The 18043-nt window shown below is 38.6% G+C and overlaps 1 protein-coding gene across 3 annotated transcripts in view; it reads left to right on the top strand.

Moving 5' to 3' along the window:
- The window catches only part of DIAPH2 (diaphanous related formin 2), an 837317-nt gene that overhangs the window by 608897 nt on the left and 210377 nt on the right, over positions 1–18043 (top strand). For all 3 annotated transcript variants that reach the window (XM_077825677.1, XM_077825676.1, XM_077825675.1), the window contains one exon: positions 11171–11334. In XM_077825677.1, coding sequence (XP_077681803.1) covers positions 11171–11334 — 164 coding nt within the window. The remainder of the gene's footprint in view (positions 1–11170; positions 11335–18043) is intronic.

Genomic DNA, 18043 nt, shown 5'->3' with positions numbered 1-18043 from the left:
GAGTGTGGGTCTCTTCCATTCACCACTGGGGAAGTGTCTTGAGTGGAGGACAGTGAAACCCATGCCCTGGAAGGAGGAAACACAGATGATGACATGACCAGAGAGCCAAGTCAGGAAAAAGATGTCTTTTTGGAGTGACACAGGTCCGCAAGCAGAGACGACGACAAGAGAGGCACTACCAAAACAGGGTGCACTGGCTGGCAGGCCTAATCCCCAGGACAGCCAGCAGGAGGCACCACTATGGGGAGTGAACTCTGTCACACTCGCCCTGTGCAATGCCTGAAGTTCTTGGAGATGTGTCCCCCCCTATGGGTACTCCACTACCGTCCCTCCTTCCCCTCTGCTTTGGAGTTTCCTCCTGAGTGGAGAAGAAACTATGGGTGGTTTGCCCACATTGCCTGATGTAGCCTTGGAGCAGGAAACCAGCATATTGGCAGCACATGTGTGGGCCAGATGGACACTGCTCATGAAAATCTCTGATTGAAGGCAGGTAGGGTGCACCTGAAGTGGAGTGAGCACCCATGGGGGACATATCTTGAAGAACTACAGTTACTGCACAGGGTGAGTGTAACTCCTCTTTTTAAAAGTGAATAGTTGAGAGTTTCCCTTGAGGACAGGAGCTGGTTTTCTCAGTTGGTCTTTGAGTGTAGAGTACTTTTCTCATACTTTCTGAGAGCAGGGCTCAAGCTGAGCTTCTTTTATATTTTGAAGTGGTGAGGTCTTTGTTGTGCATTAAGCTGTAGTGGTGCACCAAAGGTGATGTCAAGGTTCCTCCCCCACTCTGAACTCTAGGGTACAGATGTGGGGACCTGCATGAAAAACCTCCTAAGCTTATCTTTACCAGCTTAGGTCAAAACTTCCCCAAGGTACAAAGTATTCCACCCGTGGTCCTTGGAATGGCCGCTACCACCACCAAACTAATACTGGTTACTGGGGAAGAGCTGTTTGGACGCGTCTTTCCCCCCAAAATACTTCCCAAAACCCTGCACCCCACTTCCTGGACAAGGTTTGGTAAAAAGCCTCACCAATTTGCCTAGGTGACTACAGACCCAGACCCTTGGATCTTAAGAACAATGAACAATCCTCCCAACACTTGCACCCCCCCCTTTCCTGGGAAATGTTGGATAAAAAGCCTCACCAATTTGCATAGGTGACCACAGACCCAAACCCTTGGATCTGAGAACAATGAAAAAGCATTCAGTTTTTTACAAGAAAACTTTTAATAGAAAATAGAAGTAAATAGAAATAAAGAAATCCCCCCTGTAAAATCAGGATGGTAGATATCTTACAGGGTAATTAGATTCAAAAACATAGAGAACCCCTCTAGGCAAAACCTTAAGTTACAAAAAAGATACACAGACAGAAATAGTTATTCTATTCAGCACAATTCTTTTCTCAGCCATTTAAAGAAATCATAATCTAACACATACCTAGCTAGATTACTTACTAAAAGTTCTAAGACTCCATTCCTGTTCTGTCCCTGGCCAAAGCAGCATACAGACAGACACAGACCCTTTGTTTCTCTCCCTCCTCCCAGCTTTTGAAAGTATCTTGTCTCCTCATTGGTCATTTTGGTCAGGTGCCAGCGAGGTTACCTTTAGCTTCTTAACCCTTTACAGGTGAGAGGAGCTTTCCCCTGGCCAGGAGGAATTTCAAAGGGGTTTACCCTTCCCCTTATATTTATGACAGGTGATTTTACTCTATCGTGTATATACAGTAGTTCCATTACTTGTATGGATAAACTGTTATCAACAACTCATTTTAAGCCAGAACACAAAACAGAGATGGCATATTAACTTCAAGATGTGCAAGTGGCAGATCTATTTAAATCAAGAAAAAACTATTTATATTGGAAACTGCAGTTATGTCACAATTTAGAAATGACCCTTTGTTATGACGCAGAATAAAACTTTCTGAAAAACGGATTTTTTTCTTCACCTAGAGACAACACAACTGGTTAATCCACTACAGTTTTGGAGGCATAAACTTTGTCATGTGATCAAATATGAAAATTCCATGCTGAGTTCAGATTTTGATGATCAACAGGTGGTACTGAGTGGTTCATGGTAATCCTTTAGTGGACGTACTAGACCCATACATTTTGCGGGGAGAGAGTCTTAACACTTGAATAGCAAAAGCGTTGCTGGTCCTGTTTAAAATGAATTACATGAAGCACAAAAGGGGCTTTGAATAGCAGTTGGTTTTCAATTATATTCATTCTTCTCTAAAATCTATATAGTTCATTATATGTTCTTTTTCTGGCTTTCTCTCTGTTTGTTTTATTGTCACTAATTATTCTGCTTGTATGTTGCAGCTCATATTAGTAAAAGAGAACCTGTGAAACCACAAAAATATTTAAATAGCTGGAAAGGAGTGATATAAAAACTCCAGAGCAAAGCTAGTAGGAGTTCAGGCTGAAACTCTAATCTAACATTGTGCACTGTCACACTTCTGAAACTTTTGTAATACTATGTCATTACAAAATATATCCAAAAGTAATGAATTTTTAGCTTGCCTTTTTGTTTCTGTGATTGTGATTTTCAGAAGAGCCAAACATTCACAGCTCCTGTTGAAGTCAATGAGAGATGCGGGCGCTCAGATCTTCTGGAAATCAGGCCTTACATTTATGTATATTACAAAAATTGCTCCCCAATAAACATTCTATATTCTCTAGTTCAGCTGAGAACAGACTTCCACAATCAAATTGGAAAGCTTTGAAAAACAGACTTTATCTTGGAAATGTTGATAGTGTGCTATAATTAAACTTCATTATCTGAGATTTTGAATGTCCTGAGAGAGGGTACCATTGTCCGTACAGTGAGAATATCATTCAATTAAGAGTATGGAATACCTAATTGAATAATAACTTTAGCTATTACAAACTATGAAATCATTGCATGAAAATGACAGAAGCAGGTAGATGAATACTGACCTGCATATTTTCTCTCTTGCAGCCTTTAGCATTAAGGGAGAAAATGGTGGAGTGCTTCATCTTTACATTGTTATATAGTTCATAGACATATTTTGCTTGACCTTCACCTGATTATGATTTAGCAATCTACAGGTATAAAGAAGACTATTTCCTAACTCTGTTCCTAAGCTATACGAGTTTAAAGTATATTTTAGAAATAGCAAACGGGTCATCAGATATTCAAACCCGGCAACAACTCTCAAAGCTGTTTCATTATTAGGTTTCCTTAGGGAAACTGAAGTGTAATGACACACTTATTTTCCAGCATGGGGGTAGTCACTTTTCAGTTGTATAGCATTGTTTGCCATCAAATGGTGATAATGAAACAAATTGACAAAACACCGCCAAATGCAGAGTGGGGTGCTTAATATTTTTCACCTACTAACAGCACTGACATTGTATATGCTTCCTTTCCTAACTTGGCAGGGGAGGGGCAAGAGGAATGATGCCCAACCAGTCCCTGTACTGAGTTGTTTTCTTTATTTCCCCTCACCACAAAGCAGACATTTGGACATGTACAGGTCTTTAGTGGATCCATAAAGGCAGGTTTGCACAAATTCGCGAGAAACCCTCTGAAGATTTATTACAAAAAGTAGTATTTTCCATATTTAATAATGGTTCCATGTTTTCCTATGACCATTCCAAAATATGTTTAAGGCATATATGTTCTGTACCGTGACAAGCCTTCAAACAGCAAGTACATTCTGAACATAATGAATGGGCAAATAGTGGATAAAAAATCAGACTTCTTTATTTTTGCCAGTGCTGCTTAGGAATCCCACACTGACTGTTGCTTACCTTTTCATCTCAATGCCAGTTTATTTATTCCGGTTAGCTCTTTGATTCTTTGTTTTCCAGGTAGTAGAGCGAGAACTTTGCCACAGCAGATATTTTAGGAGCAGGAAGTCTTGCGCCTTACTTCCTCACAGACCTCAGTTTACCTCCTCAGTGGTGCTTTGCTTTTCACTGGGAATTGCATAGTCATCTGTAGTATAATGCCTCCTGCCCACCTCTGTTAAGATGCACTTATTCATATCTTCTTATAACCACAAACTTCAAAAAAACAAGTGTGAAAAGGAAAATCTCCCAATGGAATATGTCTCTAACTTCATTCTTTTAATTCAGAGTCTCCTATAACAAGTAGCTATGAGGAGCTATCAGAGTAACTTTGTTTTTAATTGTTATTGCAGGGATGGGGTCTTCTGGGGCCTCTGCTGGGCTTCTTATTCCCCTTCTCCTATTGCATTGGCTGGTCAGAGGGGGAAGGAAAGATGCTCGTACTCTGATCTCTGTTCATTGCACCACTTCACATTTCCAGCCAATGTGACCAAAATTCTGGTTGTTCTTTCTATCCCACCTCCAATCTGTGGTGGCGAGAGGCAAATTACCAGATTTTTGTTTTGTTTAATTGCTGAGACAGACTTAGGGCATTGCAAATAGGTCTTATGTTTAGGTTTGAAATTGGTGAGATTCCTGATATCTTCAGGAAGGGAGTTCTGTGAACATGGACAGGCTACTGTGAAAGCTCTGTCTCCAGCTCTTGCCAATCTTTTACTTGCTTTGATTATCCCTGTCATTCTTTCAAATATGCAGTGTCAGGGTTACTGAAGATGTGGCGGCTCAGACCCAAATTGCAGAGAGATTTAGAAAACTAGGAACACGATCCTGAACTTGAAGTCGGCCTCCCCTCAAAGCTGGACCTTCAATTTTTGTTCTTTGAACTTGACTTCCTTATCCCCCTGTCTGATTTATGTATTATATGATAGAAACCAATAAACCCCAAGGCAGCAGAGGTAATTTTTACTACCACAGGCATATAGCGATTCAGAATCACACTTTGCACTCACTGGGTGATAACTATTTTCTTATGTTTGACAGTATGCAATAGTGTGGCATGTATATCCATCAGTTGCTTAATTTAGTGAGCTTCTTCAGGCCTTTGGTAAAATGCCAGCAAATGATAGTCATTTTGTAACTTTCCAAGTATGAAGCTCATTGACCAAATGACTGAACATTTCTTTTCACCAAATATTACTAGTTTTATAGAATGACATATTCTTAATACTGAGGATTCCTCACCACGCTTTCCAACACATACTCTTCTTAAATTTAATTTGCTCCTCACAACTCCTTATATATAAGGCTAAGATTTTGTCATGGATATTTTTATAAAAATCATGGACGTGTCCTGGGCAATAAATAAAAATTCACAGAAGCCATGACCTGTCTGTGACTTTTACTGCTGCAGGTCCATGGTTTCCCCTGCCTCCGTGGTGGCTGGGAGCTGTGGGGTTCCCCCTGTGGAAGCTGGAAGTTTTTGGGGGGATCCCTCTTCCCATGGTGGCTAGGAACTGCAGGGTGACCATATTTCCCAAAGAGAAAATGGGACACCCCCAGCCACTCGCCCGAGGTGTCCCCCTCCCTCCACACAAGACTGTTGCCCATCACTGGAACCCTTGGAAGGGCCCTTCAGGAGTCTGTCAGCTGTCACTGGAACCTTGCAGGGAGCCCCCTGTCGCTGCTGTCACCTGTCTCTGGAACCCTTCCAGAGTCCTGCAGCCCCTGGAGCTGAAGCAGAGAATGTCATGGCAGTCTCTGGAAGTCACAGATTCCGTGACTTCAATGACCTCCGTGACATAAACGTAGCCTTACTTATATATCTTTCTGTGTCTAAACACTGACTTGTTTGCCTGTGTGTTGGTCTTCCATGTCAAAGTAACAAGAGGTTTCAGAGTAGCAGCCGTGTTCTGTAGTCTGTATTCGCAAAAAGAAAAGGAGTACTTGTGGCACCTTAGAGACTAACCAATTTATTTGAGCATAAGCTTTCGTGAGCTACATCCAATGAAGTGAGCTGTAGCTCACGAAAGGTTATGCTCAAATAAAAAAATAACAAGCGAATCAGACAGTACTTTTAATATGGCAGCTCAACTGATTAAAAATGAGCAGTTTCTCCAGAGGGAAAACACTAATGTAGCAGACACATGACATTTTAAAGTAAAATGTCCTAGTCAGCTGAATAATCTGTTAATGGAAGCTCCACTTGCCTACCTCTTAGAGCTTTGAGAGAGAACATTCTTCTTGTTTGGCTTGTTTAACTGAATGCTTATATTTGAGGTTACTTTAGAGTTATTTGGGGAGAAGTCATGCAATGAGTAATACTATATTATCTAATAACATGCATTGGTTTTTTTTCATTTCAATAACTGAACCTTTTATTTTATTTTCTGTCTGAAGGTTAAGTGTAGTTGAAAATTAGAAGGAAACAGATGGCTTTTAAATCATCTCGTTTATTATTGTTTGTTATTATTCTAGACTAAAATAATGCAACTTCAAACCTTCTAATTTGGTGCTCAAAAATTCTCAAACTCTGATTTAAAAGCAGTTGCCATCTGTAGTAAGATGAAAATGAGAAAAGGAAGTAGAGTGAAGGGTGTATAAAATGCATATACTAAGCTCTTTTTCTGTGACCTAATAAAATAAAATTTTCAAAGCTTTACTGTGGATAATGTATGGAATGTTACGTAGATGGTAATCAGATACTGTTGTGTTATTAGCTTGGTGGAGTATTTTCTAGCCTAAGAAATGAAACCGCTAATGAAACAAATACCCTCTTTTCCTAACATGCCCCAAAATAGAAATCATGTTCCTGTGGAACATGTGGAATTTGTCTAAAAACCTAGCAAAATCAAGGCTGAAAATTTAGCAAAGACCGCAGCAAAGACGGCAAAGCATCCATCAGCGGGGTAGCCGTGTTAGTCTGTATCCACAAAAACAATGAGGAGTCTGGTGGCACCTTAAAGACTAACAGATTTATTTGGGCATAAGCTTATGTGTGTAAAAAAAATCCGCTTCATGGACCCAAAACATTCATGGAAGTAGTCATTTTACAGTTTGCTTAGAGCTGTAAAAGTCCTTAGCCCAGATGTTTAAAGAGGTAGCTAGGTATGCCACTTGTCTGACATGATACTAAACATGACGTTGCAGTTGTAGGTAGGTGTATTTAACATCCTTAAATCTTACTGGAACCAGACAAAATGGATGACTGGTTGTCGTTAGTTATCATCCTTGCGCTTAAGAAGACGGCATATAAACCGTACAACGGTCCTCTACAACTGACCAATAACTCAAGTTTCCATTGCTGTCTTCCTACAGGAACACTATGCTTAAAGCTCATGCATACTTCTAGAAAGAAGATGCTTAACCTCAGTTAGTGTTCTACCATGGGAAAGTAGCATAGAGTGGAAAAGGGCACCACCCAAAAGAATTTGTGGTATAGACAAGCAGAGACACTTGCAAATAAAATTCCCTTCACTTGTTGCTTGTCAAATCATCTTCAAAATATATAACCTTAACAGTCAAGTAGGTAAAACTTGAAAGTCAATGGCAAAAGGCAGTACATTGAAGTCAATGGCAAAACTTCCATCGACTTCAGTGGAGTCAGGTTTTAACCTCAAGGCTGTATTAGAAACAGGAGTTTGTTGAGTTATCATAACAATACTGTTATCTATAGTTTTTATAGCTTTGTATTTTCAGATTTTGCATCTCAGTTCCTTATTCTTCAAATGATGCATGCAAGTTCACTTTTTTGGTGATAACATTTTTTATTGGTTTTAAGTATTTTAGGGTAATTTATGCTTGTTGCTAATATAACACTAATTTTGGAGGGAATATAACAATGTATGTAACTTTGTAGTTCCTCACATCTTTAATATGTTGCTTTATTTTCTGTAAGGTGATAAGTTAACTCATGGTAAAAATATACCCTTGAAATTCCATTACAGCAACACAATGGCCAAAACATAGAGTGAGTGCTGTAGTTCCACTGCACACTTTTGGGTAGGCAGATAAAGAAAAGGCCATGAATGGGAACTCAACAGAGCCTTGTGCAAAGAGTCAAACTTCATGGCAGGCGGTTCCATGGACCATGGCTGCTACTGAATCACAAGGGCTGTTGTTGTGGCTGCAGAAGTGTCCCTTTTCCTGCCCACTGCATTGGAGGAAGAAGAATTCCATTCCCACAGTCCTCACACAGCTTATTTTCTTAAGGGGAGGATAGACGGAACTTGTAAAATTGTGTAGGTTAACATATATTTTTTTTCCAAGACAAGTTTGCTGAGTAGGTTGTTCAGGACAGTGGCTCGCAGCCACTAATGTGTGTATCAGCAAAGGTAATTCAGGCTTTAATAAGAAATTCTCTAGGCTGTGTGAAACCCTCAATCCAGGAATGTGCCACTGCTGCCCACAAATGTGCTAGGCCCCGATGCATCATAAATGCCAGCCTCGTATTCGTTTGTGTATATCCTAATTTTCAGTGGAGACAGAGGTACTCCAAACCATGGTCCTATGTAAACTGAGAGTTTGTAGCCATCCAAGCTCCACTGTGGGTAGATTGTGGACAACTGAATTGGAAAGCAGTAGGCATTGCTGACATATATGTACCTAAAAAAAAGGTTCACAACCTCTAGTTTAGGGTTAGCATGGAAGTTTTTCCTATTTTTAAAATGTGATTAGTTCACACTACATTAAGATGCACCTTTTCCCCCATCTTACTGATTATATTTTTTTTATGTCAATGAATTTTAGAAGCTAGCAGGAAAAAACATTATGTAGCACTCCACAAAACACAAAGAGCAACCTGAACATTTCAAGACCTTATAAAGAAAATCTTGGGTAGTTTAAGTTGTCTTAGTCATTTTTTGCTGATAAAAATTATACATAAATGTATAGGCAGGACACGGTGGAACATAAGCACTAGAAGCAAAAAACTCACCATGGATATCCCATTTGCTTCTTTGATGTAGGGTTTTTTGTGCCCAGATTTCTGTTGTAAACAAACTTTGTGAGTGTCTCATCCACCTTGTAATCTAACCAATTTTCCTCTCTTTTTTACTTTGTTTTGTAGATAATAGTGATTTTATTTTTGTTTGTTTTGGTAAGGAAACGTGCATTCTAGCATTTTGACATACGCTTATACCTCTAAAATATCTTGTCAGTGATAGAAAAAGAGGTTGTTATGTTTCTGATTGTACATTTGTGGAATTATTTTCTTCTGTAACACTTTATATACTGCATAACACTAAGGATTTTGACATTTAAAAATGTAGAAATTGCCAGGATTAGACCAAAAGAGTGTAGGTCCTCCAAGTTGGACACAGTTTATCAGTAAATCCAGTTCTTATTTCAAACCTGTGAGTATCTCACTCATTAAGTTGTAGCAGTAATGTACATACAGAAGGAAAATATATCTTTGATGTACCAGCAAGCTTTGTAGGGAATAAACCTTCCTTGGTATTTCCCCTCCTTCCAAAAAATATTTGCATATGATTTACAGTAAAATTGGTCTTAAAAGCCACTGAAAGTCTTCAAAGAAAGATGAAACAGAATTGATATGTTTGAGATGATTTGGAAAAATAGGTTGCCTAGAAAGAGGTGGTCTCTCTTGCATGGACTTCTCCATGTTGTTCTTAGAATACTGTGTTTAAGTGAGGGGTTTGATACCCTCACTTAGTCACAAACAAGGAAAATTCAAGCAAAATATTAGAACTGTTTTCAATAGAGCATCTTTTCACGTTGGTATTGCATTGCATGAGGCTTCTAAGATTGCATAGGTTTTTGAGATATCACCCATACCTAAGTAAAATGGAAATGTTAAGAATAGAATTTCAGCCTGGATTCTCTTACCTTTTTATTCATGGGTGTCACAACTCGATTACTTCTCTGTCGGATTGTTTGGTTTGTGGGTTGGGTGTTTTTTTTTTATGTACAGCACAGCAATTTCATCAACTGAAGTTCTGGGTCAGAGGAACTTGTTTAACCAGGGACTAACAGTTTTAAAGGTAGTGTGTGCCTGATCTTAAAACAAACAACAAAAGAGAGAAGTGTATTGAAGCTGTTAATAACCTTTGAGGAAAACAATGGGGAAACTCTCTCTTAATTCTTCCCTTAATAACGTGTGTTAACAGTTAAATATTCTCAGATACGTTTGTCTGAAGATAGATTATATTGTGTTTACATATAAAATGACTTCCTTTCATGTGAAGTGATAGTTGTACCAAATTTCTAATGAAACCTATTGTGAAGGTCAAGTGGATCGCTACTTGATTTCTAGCCCCTCTTCAGTTACTAATAAGTATGTGCAATATACTTCAGCATGCAACAGACTTGTGACATTTTAAACAACGGGCAGATACTGTGCATTCTTGAGTCCTATATACATCCCTACCATTTCATTCCCAATCTGCTTTTGAGGAGAGATTGACAATTTACATTTCATGTCTAATTCTTTGTTGTTTATATCACTCATGTTTTCTACCACATCCAGGGACAGTGTGTGTTTGTTTTTTGAATCTCTAACTTCAAATGAATGAGAGTGTCTTATTGACAGCTTCAGGGTTAATTTAAAGTATCAATTTTCACTAGCTATTTTTATGTTCGTTGTTGTAAATGTTGCACATTTCAAGTAGTGATTCTCAAATGTAGTCCAGCAAGCCACTTCTGCCACAGTTGTAAAGCATCTAGTCTTTCTTTAGGCAGTAATGCTTCTCTTGTTATGCTTGATGCTTCCTGCTAGTCCAGAACTCTTTGGAGTTCAAGAAGTTTTTTTTAAATCAACTAATCTTTAAAAGAAAAAAAAAGTGAAAAATCTTCACCTCTCTGCACCCTAAATTGCTACTTTGTCTTTATTTTGGGGGTATTTGGTGTAAATTCAACAGTGTTCAAAATTGGAGCTATAATAAACACATAGAAGGATGTAATCAAACCGCAAAGTGAGAGATTAGTTCAATAGGTGGATATGGGCAATTATATGCAATTCAGTGCAAATGGATATAAAATCCTACACCCATGGAGAGCACATGGACATTACAGAGGCAAAATGGGGCTCAGCAGTCATTGCATCATGGCAGGATTGTTTCATCTTGTCTCTAATACTGTCTGGTATTACTTTTTTCAGGTAACTAAGCAGTAGGATTTTCACCATTAAATGAGAGGCCATAACAAGAGGAAGTTTGCAAACTAATGATGAAATGTTCCTGAGTACATATAATTCTGCCTCACCCCCATAAAATCAGTAAATATCAGGTTGGATTATAGAGCAATATCAATTAAATGAGAATATAATTTAACTTTTGTGCTATTTTGTTGTTTGTTTTAACACTGAGATGGTTATATTTGCATGATCTTCCTTAACACAAACTTACAGCTTTGCTAAGAGTGCCCGAGACCAGTATGAAAAGTTGTCCAACATGCATAACAACATGACCAAGTTATATGAGAATTTGGGAGAGTACTTTACCTTTGATCCCAAAGCAACAAGTATAGAGGAATTTTTTGGTGATCTGAGCAACTTCCGAACTATGTTCTTGGTAAGTAAAGACTAACAAAACAGTGATACAACATTATTGTGTTTTGCTTCAAACTTTTCAGTGTTGTTTTTCCCCCAAATGCTCATTGATAAAATAGACTGTGTGTTTTGATCCTATAACAGAGAATGACAGGTGTAAATCGACAGTTTAGAAACAGATTGAATTATTTTCTCATCGAGAGCTATTGATTTGCAGTCCCCTGTTCCAACTTGTTAGTTCACAATTCTTAAAAAATTACATTTGGATTTGATGGTTATTTAGGTATGCATATAAAATGTTCTTCTCCCTGTTTAAAAAACAAACTGAGGAAGAAAAAGAACACCCACATTTAACACATGTGCAAAAAAACTACATGAAATTGGGCAGGTCCATGTTTGAAAAATATTAAAATAAAAAATCTGTATGGTTGTCACTGGTGACGCCGACATCTGCATCATTCTGAAATCTAGAGACTAAGCTTTTTAGTAGAATATTGCAGTTTAGCAGGCAAGAAGATAGAAACCTTCAAAATAAGCTTTCTATCTCTGATTAAAGGAATCCCCCAGAGCTCCTTTGGGTCCTAAATTCTATTATTCCCAGCCAGCCAATGTGTCTGACTCGTATTTTTTTTTTTTTTTTTTTAAGAAATTTTGTTTTTTCAAAATAACATGTAAGTAGGGAAGCAGGTAGGGAAAAGAGATGGACAGAACATCACACTGTGCCTCCAGGGAATAGTCAAATTGCCTTGACTTATCAGTACTACTTATCCATTTACCACACAGCTAAAGCAAATAGATCCGTATTGCCAGAAACAAGATTTAATTCTTTAACTATCAGGATTTTCAGTATAGTAGATGCAAACTGCTCTTAAAGCATAACTTTAGTACATAATTTAATTTTTTTAAACTTTAACTACAGCACATTTTAATTATTTGTAATACAGTTAAAATTGTTCATTTTCCTAAGTCATTTATGCAATGCTGCTATAATAGGACATTACCACTAGCACATCAGTATAAAGATTGGTCATGGACAAAAGCAAGTGTAATGAGATATATCCGTGCATCTATTTTTCCTGAAATCCCATGCTAAAATTTTCAAATGTGGCAGCTTAAATTTGGGCAGCTGAAATAAGTAATTCTACCCAAATAATACAATAGCTAGGGAAAAATTAGCTGATCTGGAGATTGTATTCAGATGAACAAGATTAAGCATTATGGCCAAAATCTGTCCTCAGATGTATGTATGTAACTCCCATGAAAGTATATAGGACTTCACTGAATATTTGCCCTTGCATTTCCTAGAAGTCACATTACAGTGGGAAATCCCATTTTTATTTTGTTTAAACCCTACTACTTAATCTTCCTTCAGACTTACTGGATATTTAGACATAGAATGTCTTTTTACTCTTCAGTGCTTAACGGTGAATTTCTGGAAAATACATTATAACTGGTTTGGACTTTTATTCTTCAGATGTTTTAAACCAAGTGGCTAGTTTTACAAAAGCAGGTGGCTTTTGAGGGGACTCTACCACTAGTGGGAAGAAAAATTTGTGATATTTGTGTTTTCAGTTGGGAGAAGAGAGAACTAAAATAAGATGTTCTAAACTCTGCCAAGAATAAAAATGTAAAAAATTGTGACCTTTCCAACTGAACTGAATATATAAAAAGAACTATTCTATAGCTTCACTAATCCAGGAGGAGCTGAAAATGTCATTAATTCATGTATAAAATGTGGTTCTTCTCTGAAGAGTAATTCTGTAAGAATCTTATTTTGGAGTTCCATGTTTTTCTCACTGATATCAAAGGTGTTCATTTTGCAAGAAAAAGATATCTCAAATATAACCCCTATAAACTCCCCACGTGATCATAGAGTTGAGCTGGAGTCTTTCCTTCTCAGTCGTCACTTCTAGTAATAAAGACTCAGCAAGCCTCAGACTTGGCCTGCATTTACACTCGTTCTATCTCACTTCTCAAATTATGAATCCTCCTGTCTCCCCCCATAACACCTGTGGGAAACACATTTTCTTCAGTAGTTTTGATTTGATGATGATGGTAATAAATGGAGTAGAGTCCAGCTCACTCCATCTTGGCAACGCTGGCTGTAAAATGCTAATATGGTAAGAAGCAATAATAAAAGGCACTTTTGTTCCTGAAATCAGCAGATCTGTCTGTAAATGTACCCATGTGCAGGAAGCAGATCTATTTAGTATAAAGGTGCATTTGTACACATCCATTTTTCAGAGTAATATGGCACTTTATAAAAAGAAATGACTGCAAAACCTTTGTGTATTCAGTTGTTAATTTTATCCAGTACACTTTTTCTTTTCCTGTTTTGCCAGTCTGCATTAACTTAACACCATTACTAATAACGTTGCATTTATTAGAATCATAGAATATCAGGGTTGGAAGGGACCCCTGAAGGTCATCTAGTCCAACCCCCTGCTCGAAGCAGGACCAATTCCCAGTTAAATCATCCCAGCTAGGGCTTTGTCAAGCCTGACCTTAAAAACTTCCAAGGAAGGAGATTCCACCACCTCCCTAGGCAACGCATTCCAGTGTTTCACCACCCTCTTAGTGAAAAAATTTTTCCTAATATCCAATCTAAACCTCCCCCACTGCAACTTGAGACCATTACTCCTCGTTCTGTCATCTGCTACCATTGAGAACAGTCTAGAGCCATCCTCTTTGGAACCCCCTTTCAGGTAGTTGAAAGCAGCTATCAAATCCCCCCTCATTCTTCTCTTCTGCAGGCTAAACAATCCCAGCTCCCTCAGCCTCTCCTCATAAGTCATGTGTTCTAGACCCCTAATCATTTTTGTTGCCCTTCGCTGGACTCTCTCCAATTTATCCACATCCTTCTTGTAGTGTGGGGCCCAAAACTGGACACAGTACTCCAGATGAGGCCTCACCAATGTCGAATAGAGGGGGACGATCACGTCCCTCGATCTGCTCGCTATGCCCGTACTTATACATCCCAAAATGCCATTGGCCTTCTTGGCAACAAGGGCACACTGCTGACTCATATCCAGCTTCTCGTCCACTGACACCCCTAGGTCCTTTTCCGCAGAACTGCTGCCTAGCCATTCGGTCCCTAGTCTGTAGCGGTGCATTGGATTCTTCCGTCCTAAGTGCAGGACCCTGCACTTATCCTTATTGAACCTCATCAGATTTCTTTTGGCCCAATCCTCCAATTTGTCTAGGTCCTTCTGTATCCTATCCCTCCCCTCCAGCGTATCTACCACTCCTCCCAGTTTAGTATCGTCCGCAAATTTGCTGAGAGTGCAATCCACACCATCCTCCAGATCATTTATGAAGATATTGAACAAAACCGGCCCCAGGACCGACCCCTGGGGCACTCCACTTGACACCGGCTGCCAACTAGACATGGAGCCATTGATCACTACCCGTTGAGCCCGACAATCTAGCCAGCTTTCTACCCACCTTATAGTGCATTCATCCAGCCCATACTTCCTTAACTTGCTGACAAGAATACTGTGGGAGACCGTGTCAAAAGCTTTGCTAAAAATAAATGAATAATTAAAATACAGTATATGTGTATTATATTATACTGTAAACAATTTTGAGAGGAAGCAAAAAAAAAAGTTACATTTATATCTATGGAAAGAGAGAGACTGCATAACTCATGACAAAGGTGTAAAATGAAGAGAAAGACCTCATATTTTTTTAAAAAGCCATAGTGAGTGATCATTTCTGTGTGGAAGTCACTTTAAAAGGGAATAATGAAGAGCGAAGAGACAAAAATACCAACTGAAAATAAGTCTTTGTTTCATTCAGGTTAATGACAAAGCTACTGTTGACTTGATTGCAGGCTGAATTTCACCCCTAGTGCCACATCCTGCATTCTCTGCTCACCCAAAACTCCCATTGATTCTAAATGCAGGATTTAGCTTACTTTACAACAGCATTTTAGATATTTTGTAATCTTAACCACATAGAAAATATGTATTCTGTGTTGTAATTGAAATAAAAAAGTATATTGTTTTTATTACAAATATTTACACTGTAAAAATGATAAAAGAAATAGTATTTGTCAATTCACTTCATTCAAGTACTGTAGTGCAATCTTTGTCATGAAAGTGCAGCTTACAAATGTAGATATATTTTGTTTTATAACTCAAAACACTCAAAAACAAAACAATGTAAAACTTCAGAACCTACAAATCCACTCAGTCCTACTTCTCGTTCAGCCAATCACGAAGACAAACAGTTTGTGTACATTTATAGGAGATAATGCTGCTCTCTTCTTATTTACAATGTCACCAGAAAGTGAGAACAGGCATTCACATGGCACTTTTGTAGCCAGTATTGCAAGGTATTTACATACCAGATCTGCTGAACATTCGTATGCCCCTTCATGCTTCGGCCACCATTCCAAAAGACATGCTTCCATGCTGATGATGCTCATTAAAAAAAAAATGTTTTAATTAAATTTGTGACTGAACTCCTTGGGGGAGAATTGTATGTCTCCTCCTCTGTTTCACCCATATTCTGCCATATATTTCATGTTATAGCAGTCTGATGATGATCCAGCACATGTTGGTCATTTTAAGAACACTTTCCCTGCAGATTTCACAAAATGCAAAGAAGGTACCAATGTGAAATTTCTAAAGATAACTACAACACCACTTGATTCAAGGTTTAAGAATCTGAAGTGCCTTCCAAAATCTCAGAGGGACAAGGTATGCAGCATGCTTTCAGAAATCTTAAAAAAGCAACACTCCATTGCAGAAACTACAGAACCCTAAAAAAAGAAACTCAGCCTTCTGCTTGTGGCATCTTACCCAGATAATGAAAATGAACATGCATCGCTTTGCAGTGCTTTGGATTGTTATTGAGCAGAACCCGTCATCAGCATGGATGCATGTCCCCTGGAATGGTCGTTGAACCTGAAGAGACATATGAATCTTTAGTGCATGTGGCATGTAAATATCTTGCAACGCTGGCTACAAAGTGCCATGGGAACGCCTGTTCTCACTTTCAGGTGACATTGCAAACAAGAAGCAGGCAGCATTATCTCCTGCAAATGTAAACAAACTTGTTTGTATGAGCGTTTTGCTGAACAAGAAGTAGGACTGAGTGGACTTGCAGGCTCTAAAATTGTACATTGCTTTATTTTTGAATGCAGTTTTTTGTACATAATTTTGCATTTGTAAGTTCAACTTTCTCGATAGAGATTGCACTATAGTACTTGTATTTGGTGAATTGAAAAATACGATTTCTTTTTTTTTACAGTGCAAATACTTGTAATCAAAAATAAATATAAAATGAGCACTGTACACTTTCTATTCTGTGATATAATTTAAATCAATATATTTGAAACGATAGAAAACATCCAAAAATATGTAAATGGTATTCTATTATTGTTTAACAGTGTGGTTAATTTTTTTTAATCTCTTGACAGCCCTATTTATTTATTTATCCCAATTTCACTATAATTATTTGATTGACTTTATATACATGTGTATAATTCACACATTTGCAAATGTTTCTCCTTGAATACAAAAAATAAAAACTGTGCAGACTATTTTAATCACTTACTTTGGCAGACATTTTATACTTGCTCTATATGCACTATGTTCCCTTTAAACATGATTCTGCCCTCAAATTTGTGCACACAAATCTTTGTGAGTATTTCTAAGGCAATATTTGACCTTAACAGTTTACCATAAATATAAACCTCACCTGTTTCATAATTGTATTAGATGTCCAGTGTAAAAACCAACAGTATTATATTGGAATGCTAAAGTCAGGTTTTATGGATTTTTCCTTTAAATATAATAATAAATAAAATAAATAATAAATAAAAACTAAAGCAATGCCTATAGGCCAACCAAGAACAGGACACTTTTGTGCTGGACACTGTATGAATATGAAGTAATAGACAATACCTGCCCCAGTGAGCTTAGGGCACTATTTTTAAAGGGAATTTGGCACCTAATGGGAGTTAGGTGCATATTCTATGTAAAAATCTGGTCCTTTAAGGATTGTGTAGAAAGACATTTAGTCCGTAGCAAATTGGGGTAAAGTTTCCATCTGGATGCTCTTGCTTTGCACTAACAGTTCCTTAGTGTACTTTGATCTACCCTGCTTTGAAATGGAAGTAGATTGAACTGCAGCATGGGGCATGGGTCACTTGAAGCTTTAAACTAGTGTAAATGGTGGATTCTCCGTACCTTGAAGACTTTAAATCATTATTTGAGACTTCATTATCACAATGAGAGGTTAGGGATCCAGTAAAAGAGTGAGTAGGGGAGGTTCTGTGGCCTACAATGTGAAGGAGTTCAGACTAGATCAGGGATCGCCAACCTTTGGCACATGCCACACTAGGGAAAGCTGCTGGCGGGCCGGGACAGTTTGTTTATCTGCAGCGTCCGCAGGTTCGGCCGATCACAGCTCCAACTGGCCATGGATTGCTGTCCCAGGCCGATGGCGGCTGCAGGAAGCAGCACGGGCCGAGGGATGTGCTGGCCACCTTCCCGCAGCCCCCATTGGCCTGGGACAGCAAACTGTGGCCAGTGGGAGCTGCGATCGGCCGAACCTGCAGACGCTGCAGGTAAACAAACTGTCCCGGCCCGCCAGTTGATTTCCGTGGTGGGTCGCATGCCAAAGGTTGCCGATACCTGGACTAGATGATCATGATGATCCCTTCTGACCTTAAAGTCTACGAGTCTATGAACTGTTTGTGTGTGGCAGCAGAGTCCAGATGG

This window comes from Eretmochelys imbricata, chromosome 9 (assembly GCF_965152235.1).
Source record: "Eretmochelys imbricata isolate rEreImb1 chromosome 9, rEreImb1.hap1, whole genome shotgun sequence".
In the NCBI taxonomy this organism is placed as follows: Eukaryota; Metazoa; Chordata; order Testudines; family Cheloniidae; genus Eretmochelys; species Eretmochelys imbricata.
Note: the sequence above shows the minus strand (reverse complement) of the source record. Positions and strands in the feature narration are given on the sequence as shown.